The 20,663-nt window shown below is 48.4% G+C and overlaps 1 protein-coding gene across 3 annotated transcripts in view; it reads left to right on the top strand.

Annotated features, from left to right (window-relative positions):
• Ankrd6 (ankyrin repeat domain 6) overlaps nt 1-20,663 on the top strand; it is a 141,992-nt gene that overhangs the window by 104,000 nt on the left and 17,329 nt on the right. For all 3 annotated transcript variants that reach the window (XM_038347279.1, XM_038347281.1, XM_038347280.1), the window contains 6 exons: nt 5,256-5,354; nt 12,361-12,459; nt 13,990-14,088; nt 17,794-17,892; nt 19,073-19,171; nt 20,564-20,662. In XM_038347279.1, coding sequence (XP_038203207.1) covers nt 5,256-5,354; nt 12,361-12,459; nt 13,990-14,088; nt 17,794-17,892; nt 19,073-19,171; nt 20,564-20,662 — 594 coding nt within the window. The remainder of the gene's footprint in view (nt 1-5,255; nt 5,355-12,360; nt 12,460-13,989; nt 14,089-17,793; nt 17,893-19,072; nt 19,172-20,563; nt 20,663) is intronic.

Below are 20,663 nucleotides of genomic sequence, written 5' to 3'. Positions count from 1 at the left end.
ATTCTGTCTCCAGGAATCTCAGAATGAGACTGAGCCTGGGAGTTGTCTCCTCCCGTGTTATAATCCTCTCTAGGGCTCAGATTAAAGGCATGCACCACCCGGTTTCTCTGGCTACTAGTGTGGCTACTGGGATTAAAGGTGTGTGTTACCACTGCCTGGTCTGTAAGGCTGTTTTACTCTCTGATCTCTCTCACTGGGATAGCAAGGATTGTTTTGCTCCCTTATTACAGTCACCTGTGAGTGTAATCATGGGCGACCCGCTGGAAGGGAGCCCCTCTGACATTCTCAAGTGTCAGCTCTGTAGATGCCCGTCACAGCTGCCTAAGCGCCCTGCCATTCCAGCCCGGTGTCCCAGAACTGTTGCCAGGGGCTGCTTTTCTGTGGCCACTGTTTGGCAGCGTCTCCGAGCTGTGTTTACTCTTCAGCTGGTTGGAGTGAAGCGGCCTCTACCTCACCACGGCTGAATGAAAGAGAAATGGCTACACCTCCTCACACTCTGCCGGCTTGGCGTGGCTCATCCCGAAACTACAGCTGGCAACCAGCAAGCCGTTTCAGAGGGGTTAGGCAGGTCATTGCTCCACCTACACACCAGGATCAGCAGAAACTCTAAAATTCCTCTCGCGGGATCCCAGAGAATTGTTTTGAATTTATTTAAAGATTATGGGTGCCGGGCGGTGGTGGCGCACGCCTTTAATCCCAGCACTCGGGAGGCAGAGGCAGGCGGATCTCTGTGAGTTCGAGACCAGCCTGGTCTACAAGAGCTAGTTCCAGGACAGGCTCCAAAGCCACAGAGAAACCCTGTCTCGAAAAACCAAAAAAAAAAAAAAAAAAAAAAAAAAAAAAAAAAAAAAAAAAAAGATTATGGGTAACTTGGGGGTGGAGAGATGGCTCGGTGGTTAAAAAACACTTGACGTTCTTGTAGAACATCAAGTTTTGATTTCTCGTATCCACAACTACCAGTAACTCCAGTTCCAGGGGTTCTGGCACCTTCTTCTGGATGCCACAGGCACCTACATACATGCAGGCAAAACACTCAAAGGTCAGAAACTGCCTGTATCAGATTGGTCCATGGGACATCTTTTTGATTAGTGATTGGTGTAAAAGGTGGTGCTGCCCCTAGGCAGGTGTTCCTGGGGTGTGATAGACAGCCGACTGAGCAGGCCAATAAGCAGTGTTCCTCCATGGTCTCTGCTTCAGTTCCTGCCTGCCGCACACCGCACCCCCGTGTCTGCGCTCTGTGCACTGGCACCCAGTTCGCGAGATTCAGGCAAGGGGCTGGAGGTTAGAACACACAAACAGAGAGACAGCGACACGGGTCATCCTTGAATTCCCCAAGAATGCCCCCTTTATTGTGTTCAGGGGCAGATTATATAGAGATAGCCACGCCCCAGCCAAACCCACCAGAAACCACTCTCCTGCCATCAGGAACTCCTGAAGGTCTCGTGCTCAGAGCAGCTGTAGGCACTCAGATCAGGGGATTACAAGAAATTCAGGATCTGGGGTCTCACTGCTCCCAACACCTTCCCTGCCTATATTTCTAGGACAAGTGATAGTCTCTATGCCTCTTGCTTCCTCACCTGTAAAATAGGCTTGCAAGTGCCTGCCTCATAGAGTTGGAGAACTGAATGAGCTAACATGTGCGAGGTTCTTCAGACAGCGTCTTCAGTGCGGTGAGCATCTGCTGCCCTCTTGCTCTTCTTTGTTCTGTGGGCTGAGATGGTCTAGACTGAGTCAGGCTTGTGTTTGAGAATAACTGGGGTAGAATCTCGGATACTGGTGTGCCAGCACGTCTCCAAAGCATTTGTATTATTACATAGTCTTTTCCCCTGCTTAAACTTCCTCCCCAGTCAGCCCTAAAGACATGGAAATGGCAGCGGTTTCATCTTGACTTAGGTTGCTCAAAGATGCCTCCGAGGATCATCTATTTGCTTGTTTTTTTCCATAAATCGGGGCAGGGGTGTACTGTGCACTGTGTGGGGAGAGCCTGCTCCCCACTGTTCTTGCTTCGCACTACAGAATTTTCTGGAAAACAAAGCCCGTTTCTGCTTCCTGCATTCTTCCTTTGTCAGGGCTGGGCAGCTCCAGCTGCCGAAGGAAACCAGCCTGCGTTTGCTAGTGCTGTGTTCTCCCAGAAGCCAGCAAAAGAGTTAAGTATAGGTGGACACCCAGCACCTTCTCAGAGGAGCACACATCTGCAAAAATGGCCCAAGAAACTGATATGCCCTTTGAAGGGCAGACATCATTGATCCTGAGTTTATCAGCACCCCACAATCTCCATTTGTTTCCTGATCCTCAATCCAGTGTCATGGAATTTGCTCCAGTGCTAGTGTGCTCCAGAAGCCATGGGCCTCTTGCATATGGCCCTCCCACCACCCAGGGTCAACCTGATTATCACTCATAGAAAGTAGATTCTTTCAGCTCTCACCCCAGCTGGACCCAGATGGCACACAAAATAGGATGCTCTGGGGGTTTTCTAATGGGACCCAAATGCCGTGGATGTGGAGATGGCTGGGGACTTGTCTTGGAGGAACAAGAGAAAGAGGAGTTTGGAGAAGGATGCTCCTGGAGAGGAAGTCACTGTAAGCAGAAGCACAAACTGGGGATTCAGAGCAGATTTCAAAATGGAAACAGACTTGCAAGGAGGGGCTGGCGAGTAGAAGTCTTGGAAGCGAGAGCCTGTGGTCTAGCTCAGACCCATATGTAAATAGCTCACCACTCGTTGTATGTAATATGTAAAGGTGTAGGGGTGTCTGTAAAGAAGGGACAGGGGGCAGCCGTTGGGAGTATGCTTAGCTCGGGGGCTGAGGACAGACAGCAGCAGCCAGAAAACCCTCTCGTGATGGAGGATTGTACTTTTTTTTTTTTTTTTTGGTTTTTCGAGACAGGGTTTCTCTGTGGCTTTGGAGCCTGTCCTGGAACTAGCTCTTGTAGACCAGGCTGGTCTCGAACTCACAGAGATCCGCCTGCCTCTGCCTCCTGAGTGCTGGGATTATCTCAGGTACGAGGTGAGGAGTCCATTCCTGTGTGACAGATAAGAAGGCGGGCTTCGGTGATTGTCCTACACAGAATCACTAGGCATTGTTAGCTCTGACTGAGATCTATTTGGCTCCAGTGACCCTAGCCTTTTACTTCTCAACTGGAAGACGCTGATGACGCTGGCTTAGGACCTGTCAGCAGTCCAGGCACGTGATTTGGTTTAAACTGCCTTCGTCCATCCCAGCCTCTGAAACAGACACTGTAGACGGGCTGCTCAGGCATCAGCCCTTTGGTTCACAGTTCCGGATACTGTGACGCCCAAGTCAAGGAGCTGGCACTGTGGAGTGCTGTATCATCACCTGCCCTATCTACGAGGCACTAATCCCATTGTTGGCACGCTGCCCAGAGGCCATTCCACAGGAACTCTCGGGCCCAGCATTCACACAAACATTAGACTCCACAGAGGAACCCAACAGTGTTTCTTCCTTCTGCCTGTGCTCACGTGGGCAAACTTTTATCTGCTTTACCCTTCAGGAAAGGGCGGGTGCTGGCAGGAATGTTCTCACAGCGGCCGTGACCCTGGGTCTAACTTCTTTCCCAGTCGCCCCCCCACTCCTGTCCCCTGCCCTGCTCTGTTGTCTTGTTTGAGCACTTGTATTTGATGACAGTGTCTCTGTCCTCACAGCACGTACACCCCCTCTCACCCCCACGACAAGCTGCGTAGAGAACTCTGAGGGTCCCTTAGTCAGTGTTGAGATATGAGGTCATTCACAAGGACACGTGATGACAGTTGGGGCCTGAGCCTGGGCCCAGTGATTGAAACCTGGTCACTTTCCCCCATCTGGGGCACTGTGGCCATCTCACCCAAAGGACCAAGGTGAGGTAACCCGTGAAGAGCCGAGAAAGGTCACCCCTTTATCTCATCTCTGACCTTGTCCTTTTTATGTGAAGGGGTTTTATAGCCTAATTCTTGGGAGTAACTTTCTCCCTTAATTAAGAATTCTAATTTTAAAGCAAGTTCTGGCCTCTTTCTTTCCAGACTCATTCTGCTGTTTTGATTGGATTTCATGGCTAGGAATTAAGATCCTTATTTTGTCTGTTGTTTTCTCCATGGTTGGTTATCTGGGCAGACTGGTGCTTTTACCGAGGTCGTAAACAGGCTTGTCCGGTTGGAATATCAATAAAGGCAGCGGGCCTTAGTGAGAGGCTAAGCCATATGCAAGGCCCCCGTGAGCCCCCTTTTCTCAAATGCCTTAATCCCTTGAACTTTTCTTCGTAGAGAATCCTGAGGGAAATCAGGATGTCTCTGAGAGCCTGGAGAGGTAGAAATTTGACAAGGTCAGTTCCCTGGACAGAAGTTCACGGACACCCAGGAAAGTGCACTTTCTTTTGGGTGTCACACATCGTGGGTGCCCACAAACTTCACACAGTTGCAGGGAAGGGAACGGTCCTCGCTGTGACTCGGTGACAGCACCGAGAAGCCCATCTTGGTGCCGCCCACAGGGAACACCTGGGTGGCCGGCGGGAAACCTGAGCTGTGCGCAGCATCTCACCAGAACAGAATGTTGGACCAAAACCCAATAACAAACAGAATCCCGAAAAGAAAAGCTAAATGATACCCTGTTACCTAACGTGCCTGAGATCGTCTGAAACAATAATCTGGATGTTGCTCCTGGCCAGAGACAGAGGGTGACAGTGTGACTAAAGGCGAAGAAAAGATAAATGCCAGATTCGAAAGAAGGGTTAGTTCTCGGGAGCCACAGAGAGATCTGGGAGGCAGTCACGGGAACAGCAATAATGTCTCTGATCTTTTATAAAAACAGTTGGCAGATATGTGGATCTTAATATACCATATTTTTCATACGTTTCAAAGCTGCTTTTGAAAAGAGGGCAGAGCCTTTTCCACCTCCACTTGGCTATGACTTTATCTTCAGGAGCCCATCAATTTGACATTTTTTTGTCTCCAGCCCATGGTCCTGTCAGAATCATTTGTCAGAGCCTTTGACCGCTTCATGGTATCACCACTAGTGGGGGAACGGGAGGACCAGAAGCCCTACCTTCTGCCACTTAAGTGTAGGGCGTCAAAATTGGTCAAAGTTAACAAAGGCAACTTGAATTCCTAATCAATTCATTGAGAATCTCATTCCAGAGCAGAGGGACATCTGGGGTTAGAGGCATGGGGCAGAGGTGTTCTGAAAAGCTGGTGTGTCCTCTTGCCTTAGTGTCCTGCCCCTTGGTGTATCTAGTTCTGAAACCAACTGTTTCCTTTGCATTAACAGCATGGCCGGACCCCCTTGCACCTTGCTGCCAATAAGGGCCATCTCTCTGTGGTCCAGATTCTGCTGAAGGCTGGCTGTGACCTCGATGTGCAGGATGATGTAAGTAGAAGCATCATTCCCTCCAGAGAAGGGTTGGCAGAGGAGCTCCTCTGCGGTCGTGGCCCTCACTGCAGCTGCCAGCTGTGTGAGAAGGGCGGGTACTAGATGCTTGCCAGAAGTTTCGTTTGTGTGTCTTTTGTCTCTCGCCTGGCCCCTGTTCTTGGGGCTACCTTCTGGGAGACCCATTCTCAGCAGTAAAGGAGCTTGCAGGAGGCCCTTGGGTTGTGGTTCTTATTGCCCCATTAGCATCTGAGTGCAGAGTCTGAGGGCATTGGCCTAGGTCCTGTCTTAGGACAGAGGACTCACTCTCCCAGTGAGTGTGGGAAAGACCCATTGGGTGTGTGCGTCATCAACCAAATTTACTGCTGAAGAAAAAGTGAGGCTTAACACCCACCCTCTTCCTTTGTCTTAACTTCTCTTACTGTACATGTAGCTTGAAGTTCCATCCCAACTAAAAGGGGGGAAAGGAACTTATGCAAGATCAAGGCCTCTTGAAAGACTTTGCTGGTGGTTCTATGCTCTTACTGAGTGAGTCCAACTCCCGTCACCCACTGAGATGTCCATTAGATTGTTGGGGGAGGAATCCCACTGGCTCCTTCCGCATCGACTATCCAGTCTGAGTCTGTGAGCTTTGGCCGAGTAGGACTGCACAGTACAGAGCTTGCTCTTTGGGGTCCTTGGAGAAGGCAGCGTCTCCGAGGAGTGATGGAGTAAATTGCCCTCCAGTGAGTTTTCAGGAAGAAACCCTATGAAAATGTGCTTGGGAATGATTTTCAAAAACTGTGAACTCTTTTTTTTTTTCTTTTTTAAAAATTATTTTATTTGGGGTATTTTGCTTGTATGTGTATCTGTGAATGCTTGGTGCCTGCACAGACTAGAATAGGGCATCGATCCAGAACTGGAGTTATAGATAGTTGTGAACTACCATGTGGGTGCTGGGAATCAAATTTAGGTTCTTTGAAAAGAACAGCAATTACTCTTAACTATTGATCCAGCTCTCCAGTGTCCCCTTTTCCCCCTGCCATCTCTCAATGATATGGCAGAGTTCTAAGTCAGAAAAGTCCTGTGTGTAAGTAAGCAGCATCTCACAGAGTCTTGCCTTGTCATAACTTCTTCCAATAGCATTACCTAGAATATTCCTTGCAACTCCACATAGTATCCTAAAATTTGACAAACACATTCACAGATGACTTGGCTGTATAGCAAGTTTGAGACTATCCTTAGATACATGAAAACTGTCTGTATAGGCTAGCCTTGGATACATGAGACCCTGTACTGGCTAGCCTTGGATAAATGAGACCTGTCTATTTAGGCAGGCATACAGGCAGGCACATGAACTAGTTTTATGCATGGCCAGAGGGTTATCAGCATCTCATATAAATCTCTGGTTCTGTCTGAAGCCTATGGAATCACCAAGGGTGTTATTCTCAAAAATGCTGATTTAGCTCTAAGCTGTTGATTCTCACCTTGATCATAACACTGTATTTTTTCTACACTATAACCAATATAACATTCCTGACCCATATCATCCTCTTAGAAGACAGGAGGAAAATAAAGGGAGATGGGCAAAATAAATAATCAGAGGGAAGGTGGGATCTCAAGCTGCTGGCGCAAGCATGTTGGGATATTCTAGCCTTCTCTTTGATTGTTAAAGTTCTTGCTTGCCATTGTGGCAAAGTCACAAAGTCAGGCCTGCCACCCAATCCCAACCAAACACCCTCATTCAGGTCTGAGGCTCGCTGTGGTCTCATGCAGCAGACACTATGCTGAGGTTTCAGATATGGAAGGAAGCAGAGAAGACAAGAATTCTCACAGTGCATGAAGGAAACCCAGCCCTGTGTTTAGGTAAAATACCTCCCTCCTTTGAGTCATTGGGTCTTTCCCCTCATTTCTTGCTCTACACAGACAATGCATACCTTGCTTCTTCATAGAACCACAGATAGGAAGAATACTGGAGAAGGCGGGACTGTTGTGATCCTCAGCTCTTTCCTGTGTGTGTCCCAAGCCTGTTGACAATCATCTTTGAGCTCTCCACTAAAATGTATGAAATCACTTTATTAGCATTAAAGAGGGGAACTTAACTATGGGAGAGTCGCGTTAGCAGTTCCCTATCTGGGAGATGGGTAGAAACAGAATGTTGACGTTATGAAGATTCAATTCTAACTTCATATTCTACAGATACTGTTGTTTCTGTCATGGGACTATCTGAGATTTAGAGGAAGAATGACCTCCAGTGGCCTGGAGTGGGATTATTATGAGTTTCAACCTGCAGCTCCCGGAGCAGTATCTGTCTTGCTTCCCGCTAATCCTATCAACGCTCAGCAGAGCGCAAATGCCATCTCTAATTGGTCAATGAGTAATCACATGACTCCTGCCCCAGAAATAGTCCAGGACCCTGTGGCCACAGTAAAAAGCATGAAGGAAGACCAAAATAGAAAGCAGAGAAGAAAGGCTAGGAAGGACCCTAGAAGATCTGAGAGAGAAGAGGTCAGCACCCCGTTTTGCGTTTCTACCTGGTGTAGGGCTTGCTTACAGCATGTTTGCTTGCGTCCCTGGGGTCTTCCTCCCAAAGTGGATGTGTCCCGCCCGTGCATGACTGGGACTTCTTCCACGAGCTTGGCTTTGGAACACCCAATGCTTTCACTACATAGGAGATGAAAATACAAGTATTTCAGACAAAGATTTAGACCTTAAGTTCCAATGCTCTTGAGTGAGAAACACTGATGGCTCAGGAATACCGAGTGCTGGCAGTCCATATTGTTTGCAGACAAGTCAGCGTGTCAGATCAGAATGCCAAAGTGTTGCTGCTGCTTCTAGTTTCTTCCTTTGCTTCCTCTAAGTTACCCATTCAACAGATGCCTTCATGCTGCACTCTTAAACTTGCATAGTAAGGCAGCCCTCACCTCACAGAGACACCGTCTCCTTTTGGAGACCAGTGCCGAGGTTACCTGGCTTCCAAAGCTGGAAGCCGCTTGCTATGCAAGAAAGACGCCTCGACAGTTTGAATTAGCTAGCTATCCTAGGCGAGGCTTATCAATATAACAAGAAAATTACTTGGCCTGACTCCTGGCACATAGTTAGGGGTCAGTAAATACAGAGTGACTATTGAGAAAATGTGTCTAGAGAGCTAGGTTTTCTTCTGTATTTTCTTTCAGTTTAAGAATTTTCTGGTCAATTCAGGTCATAGTCAAGTGGGGTTATGTCAGAATTTGCTGTGTGAGTCCGCTGATAGGTCAAGCATATCATTTGTATTATGTTTTGAAGAGGACGTGGCTAATAATATATTTATAATATAATAATAATAATATATACTATGATAGTAGTTTTAATTTTGTAGGAGCCAAAAAATTGATTCTCAAGTAACTGAGCATGCTTCAACCAAGGGTCTGGATTTAACTGTGCTGTGTGTTCTAGAGAGAAAGTCGTTCCACGGATAGCTGGAGGCAGCTCTTTGTCCCTGCATTTTGTCTTTCTCAGAAACTCTCATGCTCATCTTGGTCACCTAAGACAGCTGGCTAGCTCATAAGGGTTGGAGGACACATCCTCTGGAACTGATCTAGCCACTGTTTGTCCTGCCATGGAGAGCAGGGCCAAGTGCCATAACACAACAGTAATAGATACGGGAAGCAAGGAGCCGAGCTCCCATGGGGAAGAATAAAGTTGGAAGGGGACTTGCCTGCAGACAGGGCTGCAACTGAGTGGGCCAGCCAGCTTGGGGTAGCTTGGCTTCTCGCTGCAGCTGAACACAAGTGTCAGATCTCCTCGAATCTTGACAACCCACTTGAAAATGTTCTACCAAAAGCCAATCCAGGAGTTAGGTGCAGCTGCTTGTATCAAGTTGGAGTCTTGCAAAGAAAAGTTGTCTCAAAGGAAGCAAATATGCTCTATGGCTGATCAAAGACATGCTAATCAAAGCTCCACGCTAGCTCAAAGCTGCATCAGCTCTTGATTTCATGAGCAGCTCGTGGAACAAGGTGAAATGTTTGGCCTGAACCAAGCCCTTCATGTGATCGTTTGACAAGACCTGTCTGCTTAGGGCATGTTGCTTGCACTTCATTCAGAATACAGAATGCAAATCTCTTCTAAAAAAGTTTGCTCCGAATGATCCAAGGAATGGCCGGCAGAATGCCTGTCATTTGTGGGATGGCTAAAGGGCCTCTCCTGTTGAGAACCTGCACTCATGGTTCTTGTCGAGAGCAATCTTTCTCATAATCATTTCGGGAAAACCCATGACTGATCTGATAGGGAAATAAGGTTTCCTAGAAATGCTAATGGAATTGTTTGGAGCTGAGACTCAGGCATGATCCCATCTGACTTGTTTGGGCATTGAGTGCTCGTCCACCTGGAAAAACCTTTTCAGACGCCTGGCTCAGCCCATCTCTGCAGTCACTTACCAGGAGGGTGGACGGGAAGAAAAACAGTCCAAATCTAGCTTGTGATGTGATAATAACTCACAAGGTCAAGGAGAGAGCTGTTGACAGCCATACCAGTCACACTGCAGTATGGGAATGGGGCTGGACATCCTCGCCCCAACACTGTGCACGTCTCTTAGATCATCAAGTGGACTGTGGGAAAAGCTTGCTGAATGGGAAGCCTTTTCCTGGTGTCTTCTTATGCTTTAAGCTTGTGATTGGTAGTTTTGTCTGATAGATGAAGTTATATGTGTTTAATATAAAAAAGTTGCCAAGTACTTTGACCAATTCTGAGTCACCAATGGCAATCACCAGCACTATTCTATAGGCAAAAACAGTGTTATTAGAAGGCAATTTATTGTGTCTATGCAAAGAACAGCTATAGCTTTCCCACTGAGGGTCTATGACCTCCCTAGCTGCAGGTTCCTCACAGTTTATGCTACAGGCTGGGAATGGCCGCCTGTGGAACAGGCATCAAATCTCGCCAGCAAGCAAGTGGTTACCTCCCCCCTCCTCTTAGTTTTCCATTGTTGCAGTAACACACCACAACCAAGGCCACTCACAAAGAAAGTGTTTAATTGGGCTTATGGTTTCAGAGGGTTAGAGGCCACGAAGGGACGGTGGCAGGAACAGCCGAGAGCTCACATCTTGATCCTCACTGGAACACACCAGGAATAATTCAAGTGTTCCGGAAACCTTCAAAGCCACCCCCAGTGATACACCTCATCTGATAAGGTCACTCAACTGTTCCCAGACAGTTCTACCAACTGAGGACCAAGTCTGCAAACATATGAACCTATGGGGAGGCATCTCATTTAAACCACTGCACCCCCCACACCACACCTGCCACTGTCACCCATGGGCTCATCTTGCCTTGTTGGGTGGTGTTCTTACATGCCGGGTCTAGGCTGAGTAGGGTTATTAATGACAACTCTCCACTAGCAACTCGAGAGTATCCAAAAGAAAGGAAGAAACTAAAAATCACTTCTTGTGATTTAAAACTTTCTAAAAAAGTATGTTATGTGCATGAGTATTTTGCCTACATGCAAATATAAGCTCTCCATGCATGCCTGGTGCCCATGGAGACCAGAAGAAGACATCAGATCCTCTGGGACTGGAGGTACAGATGGTTGTGAGCCACCGTGTGAGTGCTGGGAACTGAACCTGGGTCCTTGAGTCATCTCTCCAGCCTCCTCCTCTTGAATTTTTAAGAGAGAGGTTATTTTGTTTTATTTTGGAAATAGCCTAGACTGGCTTTTACCTCATTATCCACCTGCCTTTGCCCTCTGAGTATTGGGATTACAGGTGTGTGCCATTGTACCCAGCCACATGTGTGTTTTGGCGTGGGTTTTCTACTGTGGAACGCATCCTCTGAGCCATCTTTCAGTCTAGTTCCTGAGTTAATCCCTGCACACCAGTCACTGCGGTCTGTTTCCAGAACGTTCCTCTCGGATTGCATGTCCTTCATGTGTCTCTTTGAGGAGAATCATCCAGACCGCCCCAGTTAGTGGTGCGCCCTCCTGAAGTTGCTCTTTGCTATCTATCTTCCACAGTCTCCCCTGCCTCTCTTGGTCTGGGGTCCAGGGGAGTTCTGGAGTATGTCCCTTGCCCCTCTGTGTCTATCTGGAAATTTTGCTAATGTAAATCTTACCAGCTGAATCTCCTAAAGGAGAGAGAACCCTGGCCCTACCTTTTCCTATGAGGGTCCTGAGGCTCAGCAAGCTGATGGATCTATACCAGAGCTGTACATAAACCCGTTCTCCTGATCCCCTGGCCCTCCGCTCATCATTTCCACCTGAAAACATCCACATTGTTCACCCATCTCCTCTTTCAAGCCTGGCCCTCAGGCTTGATTTGATTTGACTCCTAGAAGGCAGAGCTCAGGTCTTCCTGTTAATGTCGTCCCCTCCCCCCCACCTCTGGGGTGTTTATGCAGCCTCTCTGCCACAGTTAGGGGAAGAGTCAAGTTCTCTTTTGGTGCCTGAAGGAGAAACCTGTCCATCCCAGGAATCTGGTTACTGTGAAGGGTTAGAATACAGCATAAATCATCAAGAGGCATCTCAGAAGTATGCGGCAAGAGGCCGCAGTCCCGGAGGCCTTCCACCCCTTCATTGCTCTCAGCCAGTGCAAATCAGTGAACAAATTACACACCTGTCATCAAAGCATGAGGCCCCGAAACTGCCACAGCTGGAGAGTGATTCCTCTGTAATCCGGGCCTGAGGACCTAGTGGGGCATGGGATTGCAGGAGTTGCTGGCTGAAGTGTATGACATCCACAGCCTGGCTCCCAGGCACGATTCCATTAGGTCGTTGGAAGGAGACTGACTCTCCCTGGCAGGTAGATTCGAGGCCAGCAGCCATCCTTGCTATTGACAGACGATCCCTTCCGGTTTATGAACCAAGCTGCTCTGCCTGTGTGCATTCTCTACTAATGGGACCCCAAAGCTTGCCTTGCCTGTGGTGACCAAGCCCTTCTGCAAATAACCAGTCTCCTCCCTGAGGGGACAGGAGACAGTCTGGAGTCTGGCTTAAGGAAGGAGCGATATGGTGGCCAATAAAGAAACCTGTTATTTTTCTCTCTGTGTTACTTTGCAGGGGGAACAGACAGCCTTGCACCGGGCCACTGTGGTGGGAAATGTTGAGATCATCACAGCGCTTATCCGTGAGGGATGTGCCCTGGACAGACAGGACAAGGTGAGGAGATTGGTAAGGGCTGCAGGACTCTGGGGAGCTAAGGAGCCAGCTTGATTCACTGCGGTGTGTTCACGATGTCCTTCTCCCACCATGTGATGAGAGAGGTCAACCTAGGTTTCTCTGAAAGATCAGGGTTCTAGAAGTCGTGTTTGTTTACACACCCTTCCCTCTGTTGTGTGACTCTGTGCTGACAACTTAGTTCAGGTCAGTGTAGAAGTCAGGACCTATGAAGGTCTACGGAAGGTGGGGGAAAGGCTCCCTCAGAAGCTCTTGTTTCTTAGATGCACAAGCAAGTTAAATGTTTTAGCTCTGAAGAAAAAGAGTGAACCGAAGAATTTCTTTCTTTCAAGAATCCCAGCATGCATGCCAGTATTTTTAAGTTGTCAAATCTTAAAATGTGGGATTTTTGTATTTAAGTGCAGTACAGACTCTGTGTCCTACACACACACACACACACACACACACACACACACACAGAGCTTTTCTTTAAAGTGCCCTAGGTGCGCAGACAGTAAATGCGACACGAGGTTCCTCCACACATCCAGGGTCTCCGGGTCAGGAGTGGCGTCTCTGCACCCAGAGCCCTTCCTGGTCTTCCTGTCACTTGCTGCTGCTGCTGCTCCTGTAATGCTCCCAGCTGGGCCTTGTGGCCCCTGCCCTACCCAGCCCTGTCTCTGGAGCCCTGGCTCTCCTCTCGTGGGTGCTCTTTGGAGCGCATCTCTAGATGGACGTAACTGGAGAATGTGGTCCTGCCCAAGCATGCCTACATATGTGTTCCTACCTGCCCATCTTTCAGCCCCTCTTTCATAAGCAAATGGGAGCCAGTTTATTAGTTTGTATTTAAAAGCTATGTATAGAAATCTTGTTTAGCTTTTTACAAATACTGTTTCTTCGATTTTTGGTCATTTAGAATCCTGGGGTTTTTATACTAACTAGAGACCACTAAATTTTGTTTGTTTTGTTTTGTTTTTCCAAGACAGGGTGTCTCTGCGTAGTGCTGGCTGTCCTGGAACTCACTCTGTAGACCAGGCTGACCTTGAACTCACAGAGATTCACCTGCCTCTGCTTCCCAAGTGCTGGGATTAAAAGTGTGTGCCGCTACCACCCAACGAAAACATTAAATTTTGGTAAAGAGATAGGTATGGTGTTACATGCCTTTAATCTTTTTTTTTTTTTAATTTTTAGTTTTTGGAGACAGGGTTTCTCTGTTGGAAACAGAGAAACTGTTTTGCAGGAGTTGCTGTTGACTGTCCTGGAACTTGCTCTGTAAAACAGACTGGTCTTGAACTCACAGAGATCAGCCTGCCTCTGCTTGGGATTGAAGTCCTGGGATTGAAGGCATGTGCCCCAGACACCCACTTACTTTATTTTATTTTATTTTATTTTGGTTTTTAGCACTCAGATCTTTTTATGTGCTCCATGGTTCTGATGGGTCCTATTGAGGAAGACCCTGTAGCCATCGTAATACATTGTTTTAGCAAGAAAAGCCAGACTGTGGGTAATGTCCTATCTTCTAATGTGTTTACTCAGGATGGGAACACAGCCCTCCATGAAGCCGCCTGGCATGGGTTCAGCCAGTCAGCCAAGCTGCTTGTTAAAGCGGGAGCCAACGTGCTTGCCAGGAACAAGGTAAGGCCCAGCAGCTGACCTCCTCCTTCACAGGTGAGGAGGGTCGTGGGAGTCTTTGTCCCGGGTTGTCTCCTGCCAATGAGAAGCACCAGGCAGAGCTCACTGGGGCATGGAGAACCCTGCAGGGCGGGTTCACCTAGGAGGCTCACTGCACAGGTAGGAGGGCTGTGCTCCAGGCAGGGTAAGCATGCCACAGTGCTGAGACCCCCGAGACAGGGTTTCCCTGTAGTTTCTAGAGCCTGTCCTGGAACTAGCTCTTGTAGACCAGGCTGGCCTCGAACTCAGAGATCCGCCTGCCTCTGCCTCCCCAGTGCTGGGATTAAAGGTGTGCGCCACCACCACCCGGCTTCTATGGTGTCTTAAATGAGAACTGGAGAAACTCTACTGAGCTTAGCAGGGGAGGTAGGAATATGGGGTCCCAGAGAGCCTGCTACAGCTGCTTTGAAATCCTGTGGCTCTTACTGCTCTTTCTGGGGCTTTCTGGAGTACGGTGAAGCAGGATGCTCCAGGGATCATACAGGCAGAGAGGCAGACTCATTGCTCCACCACCCCCATTGTCGTGTGTGTCTCCTCTCTGATCTCTGTTTCGCACCTTCCTTTCTCTTTCCCTGCTCACCATAATTGTCCCTGGACTGTTCCAGAAGCCTCACAGTAGAGTAACCAGCTTGAGCTTGCTGCCTTCCCACCCTGCTGTTCTGCCGGCCAGAGCCCTCTCAGTGACCAGTCTGCTTTGCTCTGGTGTCTCCCTGGCACATGCCCGCTACACTTTAGTGTGTCTCGAGGCGTCCTGGTGCCACCATCTTAGGTGCAGTTCTTCCTTGCCTCTGCCTACAGCCATCTAACCCGGACCTTCCCTGACCCCACTGGGCTGCTCTGCAGCTCTCCTTGGGCAGCTTTGTGGTCACATTGTTTATGGTTTCTTCATGGACTGACACCTGTGGGACCCTGCAGGCCGCATAATCAGCAATACTTACCTCGTGTCCTCTCAGGTGGGGCTGTTCCATTCTTCAGGATAGTGAATAGTCTGCTTTGCTTTTTATACCAACTGAGAAGTAGGTTGTCTTGGTTTGTGAGAGGTTAACTTTGAGCTGGGAGCTCGTAGCGCTCCTAGAGGCCTTGATTTAGACACACGTGTTGTTTGTGACATCTTATGGGCCATAAAGCACCCCAGGTCTGTCTGCTGCAGCATGTTGTCTCCTTTCCAGGTAGGGCTCCCAGAGGACTATGGAAAGCCATGCGTTTTTCTTAGGGTAAAGTGGAGAAAGCTGCAGAAATACTCATAGGGCCATTCATGTCATCCCAAAGAGGGATGTTTCCATTCTGCAGACAGCTTCTGAGGGGTCACCTTGAAAGTGCTTCTTACTTAGCAAAAACAGCATCATGTTGGAGAGTCAGGACCTGTCTATTTGGGTGCTGATCATGCATCTACTCTAGGCTACATTTTTAATGGCAGGCTTGGAGGTGGGGTTGACATAAAGTCTACTTTTTAGGAATGAATCGTGTCCCATGTGTTCAGACAAGCGTATGTGGTTGCGTAATTGCCAGCACCAATGCAGAATGTTCTGTCACTTCAAGAAACTTCTTTTGTACCCTTTGGTGGCAGTCCGCTAGTCAACCCCTTCAAGCCTTTAGCAGCCACAGCTCTGTGTCGCCTTTTCAAAAATAAGCCTTGTTTTCCTGAATGGTTGAGATTCCAACATGTTGTTAACACTTGCTAGTTCAGTCCTTTCTATTGCTGAGTGGTACTGTAGATGTATGTTGTTCACCCATACCTATACAATGGCTACAATGCTCTCTCTGTCTCTCTCTGTCTCTCTGTCTCTCTCTGTCTCTCTCTGTCTCTCTCTGTCTCTCTCTGTCTCTCTCTCTGTCTCTCTCTCTGTCTCTCTCTCTGTCTCTCTCTCTCTCTCTCGATTCATTTTATTTTATGTGTGTGAGTGCCTGCATGTATATATGTACACACATGCATGCCTGGTACCTGCAGAGGCCAGAAGAGGGCATTAGATCCCCTGGAATTGAGTAGAGTTACTGATGGTTGTGAGCTGTCTGTGGATGCTGGGAATTGAACCTGGGTCCTCTGGAAGGGCAGCAAGTGCTCTTAGTTTCTGAGCCATCTCTCCAAGCCAATGTTCCCTTTTCTTGAGCCAAGTAATTTTCCACAGAATTGATATTTCCCGGTGGCAAAGGAGCCTTTAGTATGCTGGATTTCCTGGTGGCAAAGGAACCTTTAGTATGCTGGATTTCCTGGTGGCAAAGGAGCCTTTAGTGTGCTGATTTCCTGGTGACAAAGGAGCCTTTAGTGTGCTGGATCTCCTGGTGGCAAAGGAGCCTTTAGTGTGCTGGATTTCCTGGTGGCAAAGGAGCCTTTAGTGTGCTGGATTTCTAGAGCCATTGGGTTTCTTTTATTTCAGTCATTTTTCAGCACGTATTGACCATCGCCGTGAAGTCAGCAGCTCAGAGATAAGAGTCTTTAGCCATCAGTAGATGCCTTGCTGTGGAGAGCTAAGTCCATGGTTCTCAGCCTGGAAATTAAAACCTCAATAAACAAATAAGTCAAAAAATAAAGGTCACCTCTAAGCCAGGCTTGATTATCAGAGAGATTCTCAGAATGCAAGACATTGACTGCTAGGTCGGGATTCACCCATCAGGTTGAGGAAATTCAAGTCCAGAGCAGGGCCACAGCCCTGCACCCAGGAGCTTCTGGCGTGCGGCAAGGGTGACAGGGAGAGTTGAGGCAGCCGACCTCACCAGGCCGCTGGCTCGCCATCCTCTGCATGCATGCCCGGCAAGGCTGATTAAGCCATGGTTATGAAGAGTAAGTGCTGATAAAGTTTTGTTTGCTCGTTATCTACTTCCAATGCTGCAGTGTTCTTTTTCAAAAAGAATGTAATACCTGGAGAGAAGGGAAGGGGAGGGAAGGCTCGAGGCTCTGGGCTGGGGCCACCGCACCTCTTCATGTTGCCAGGACAAAGCCTCGGGCCAGCATTTGATCAACGTGTTCTCAGAATACCTCACCTGCATTTCCCATTAAGTAATGAGAGAACGCTTTTCTAGGGGTTTTCTGCAGCTGTTAGGACCTATTCCCCTAGAATCAAAGAGTTCTGTTCACACTAAGCCATTTGCAAAATTATTGTGGACATTTTTCTGAGGTGGTACAGTAAGCTACAGTATTGCCTCTTAGGCCAGGATTCTTTTCATAGTTCTAGTGTTTATGTTTAAAAAACACTGAAGAACAGACATCTCAATACAGGCCTACAAGACAAAGTTAGCTACCGTCCCGCCCCACTTCCCGGAAGTGTCCGAGCCCAGCTACTGCCCATGCTGCACAGAGAGCCATGCCCAGGGCCTGAGGAAGGGGCCTCAAGCTCCATTTCTGGTCAAGAAGTCAAAATAAGCATGTGACATGCTTTTCTGAATGACTCTAACCCATGAGGGGCAGAGACAGGACTCAGAGCCAAAGTTTAGGGACAGAGCTGATGCTACAGCCTGTTTGGACTCGACCTTCATGGTTCTTACATCTGAAACACCAGCTAGGGTCTGTCATAAGGCAGAACTGTGACAATGGCTGGCTTCTCCCGGAGTAAAAATCTCTGTGTGCACGGCAGGTCTGTGCTGCTAATTTGTCCCCCCTTCTCTCCTTCTCTCTCGAGGGCAGGGTACCCAGTATGCTGCTAACTTGCCCCCCTTCTTTCTCCTCTCTCCCAGGCAGGGAACACAGCTCTGCACCTGGCCTGCCAGAACAGCCGCTCCCAGAGCACACGCGTCCTCCTGCTGGGCGGCTCCCGGGCTGACCTCAAAAATAACGTGGGTGAAAGTACCAGCTTCTCTGTTGTGTTGCCTTGGAAAGGAACCCCCAAAGCAGAGTCAGTGTTGATATCTAGAAACTAAAGCGCCAGAGTGTTTGGGGTCTAATCTCCAAATTAATTTTTTGCTGATTTTTCTAAGGGGTCATTTAGGGGAACATGCTGCTTTCTCCACTCGTGCCTTGAGTTTACTTTCTCTTTTTTATTTTTGTCACATGTCTGTCAAACTCTGAGAGCTGCTCTATCAGTGGTTTTCAACCTGTGGGTCATGACCCGCTTAGCAACCTCTACCTCCAAATATATTTATAGTACAATTCATAACAGTAGCAAAATTATAGTTATGAAATAGCAAGGAAATAATGTTATGGCTGGAGTCACCACAACATGAGGAACTGTATTAAAGGGTCAAAGCATTGAGAAGGTTGAGGACCACTGATTTACGTGTTTTAAGAACGCCTACCCACGTAGAGCACTGTACTGCTACTGTCTGAGACGGTACCGGGCAGGGCTGTCCTGGGACACTCTTCCAGGGGCAGCTGTTGATCGCTGCAGTGTCCTTCCCACGAGCAGGCAGGGCAGTGGCTGTAGAAGAATGTGTCACTCAAAGGGCTTCAGAGCCTCCTACTTCCTGTGTTTTCTGAGGAGAGCCTGTGGCGTAAGCTTTTCTCAGAAATACTAATATCTCCCTGCTTGGGGCAGACTTATATAGTTCTAGAATTCCCTATGCTACGTGGCCGCGATTGTCTAGACAGACGGGAAACGCCAGCAGGAGCCCGTCGAGCGTCGTGACGGTCTGTCTCTGTGTTGTCACAGGCAGTGGAGTCTGGCTTTGCCCACTAAGAAGGATTCTGAGAGTCTTCTGATTCCTCAGCTCCCTAGGCTGCATTGCTCCAGAGAGGATGTTAGCATCCTTCCTGCTGGGATAGGTCTCATTCCAAAGCAACATTGTTGGTCTTAACTCGATTTATTCTGGACACTGTGTTGTAGGGGAGCCTATCACGTACATTAGCTTTTCCAAAGTGCTCATGGGGAGCAGGTATCTAGTTTTATATACACGTTAAAGGGGCGGCTTGTAGTTCAGACTAACGCTTCCTACAGCATGGCAGTTGTCTGACAACTCTTAAGTGAGGGCCTTTCTTGTTGTTAGGTTTCTGTGTTGAGACTTTGGTTTCCACCCACAGGCAGGAGACACCTGCTTGCACGTGGCTGCGCGGTACAATCACTTGTCCATCGTTAAACTCCTTCTCAATGCTTTCTGCTCTGTTCATGAGCAGAACCAGGTCAGTGCACGTACCCTCTTCACAGTGACCTGTGAACGTTCTCGGGAGAGCTTGCTACGACTTTTGCTTATACTGTGATTTTATCAAGAACACCTACAAAATGGAGCGTGCTATAGGAAAGAGCAAGGGAAATAGGTGTCTCGTGAATTCTGCTGTTCATTTCCCGCGCTGCTACTTCTGGGTGAACTGCTGGGTCTCTTGTTTCGTTTGCCTTAGTGAGGGACCGGGTGCATAAACCTGGGATAAAAATTAGATTGTGGGACAGATTAAACATGCCCTATAACGGTGGCTTCAACCTGCCTACGAGAGCCATCAGGGACATGAAGATGCCACCTCAGATCCCAAAGGGCCAAAATCTCTGTGGATTAAGTTCAGTGGAATACTTTTGTAAATCTCCCTCCCGAAGGTGTGCCAGGTTGAGAATCATTAACTCATCAAAAGCCTCTCCCCAGTAGCTTCCAGGTCAGAGGCTACCCAGCTTTCCGTCCCCACCCACCAGTCTTAGCAGTGCGTGACAGCAAGGAACTTAAGATAAAACAAAGCTCCCATCTCAGCCCCACCCTCAGAAATCCCCACACCAAACCCACGCTGTACCCAAGTGAAATCAAGTCTAGGAGTGTGATTTGGGCATCGATACTTCTTCAGATGGGGAGTCACTTCCCCAACAGACAGGACTAGTGATGGGGGTGAAATCTACTCAAAGATGGCTGAATTTCACGCTGCCCATGAATGAAGACGGAGACTCTATGTCTGCTGTGGCAGGGAGGGATGAGTCTCACGTCCGTGTTTGTCTGGCCCACATCTGTCACTCCCTATGGAAATGACAGCCCGCCTTTGGGAGCTGGCTTCGTTTCAGGACCGATCATCCAGGAACACTTTGTATAAAGAGAATATGAAAACTTATAGGCTGGAAGGGAAAGTGGAGAAAGCAGTCAGCCTTCACCAAACCACCTGAGCCTGCAGATGAACTGTCCCGGCTCTCTGGTCCAGGCCAAAGGCCAGGCACAAGCCTTCTCTCAGTTTTTACTCAGGCCCAACTCAGAAGCCAGGCACTAACTCTGACCTCCCTGGACTGATACACGGGGTCCAGAGCTCTGGGTGAAATGGTCTTTAACCCCTCAGCCAGCCTCCTGGGGGCTTGGAGGCCCTCTGTTCTCAGCAACCCAACTGGTCCTCTTCACCCCTACATACGTGACCCTGATCTTAGCTTCTGGACTCCATGTTACAAATGAACGCTTAACTGTTCAGCTTTTTCCCCTCAAGACTTTCACAGTGAGCTTCATGTTTGTAGGGCAAATTCTGCTTGGCTTTGGAGAGTGTCCTAGGCAGAGATGCACAGCTAGCCTGGGACCAATAGGTGTATTTAGCAAGCTGTCTTCTGGTTGTTTACAGGCTGGAGACACAGCCCTCCATGTGGCTGCTGCTCTAAATCACAAGAAGGTAGTTAAAATCCTGCTGGAAGCTGGTGCTGATACGACCATTGTGAACAATG

This window comes from Arvicola amphibius, chromosome 11 (assembly GCF_903992535.2).
Source record: "Arvicola amphibius chromosome 11, mArvAmp1.2, whole genome shotgun sequence".
Classification (NCBI taxonomy): Eukaryota; Metazoa; Chordata; class Mammalia; order Rodentia; family Cricetidae; genus Arvicola; species Arvicola amphibius.
Note: the sequence above shows the minus strand (reverse complement) of the source record. Positions and strands in the feature narration are given on the sequence as shown.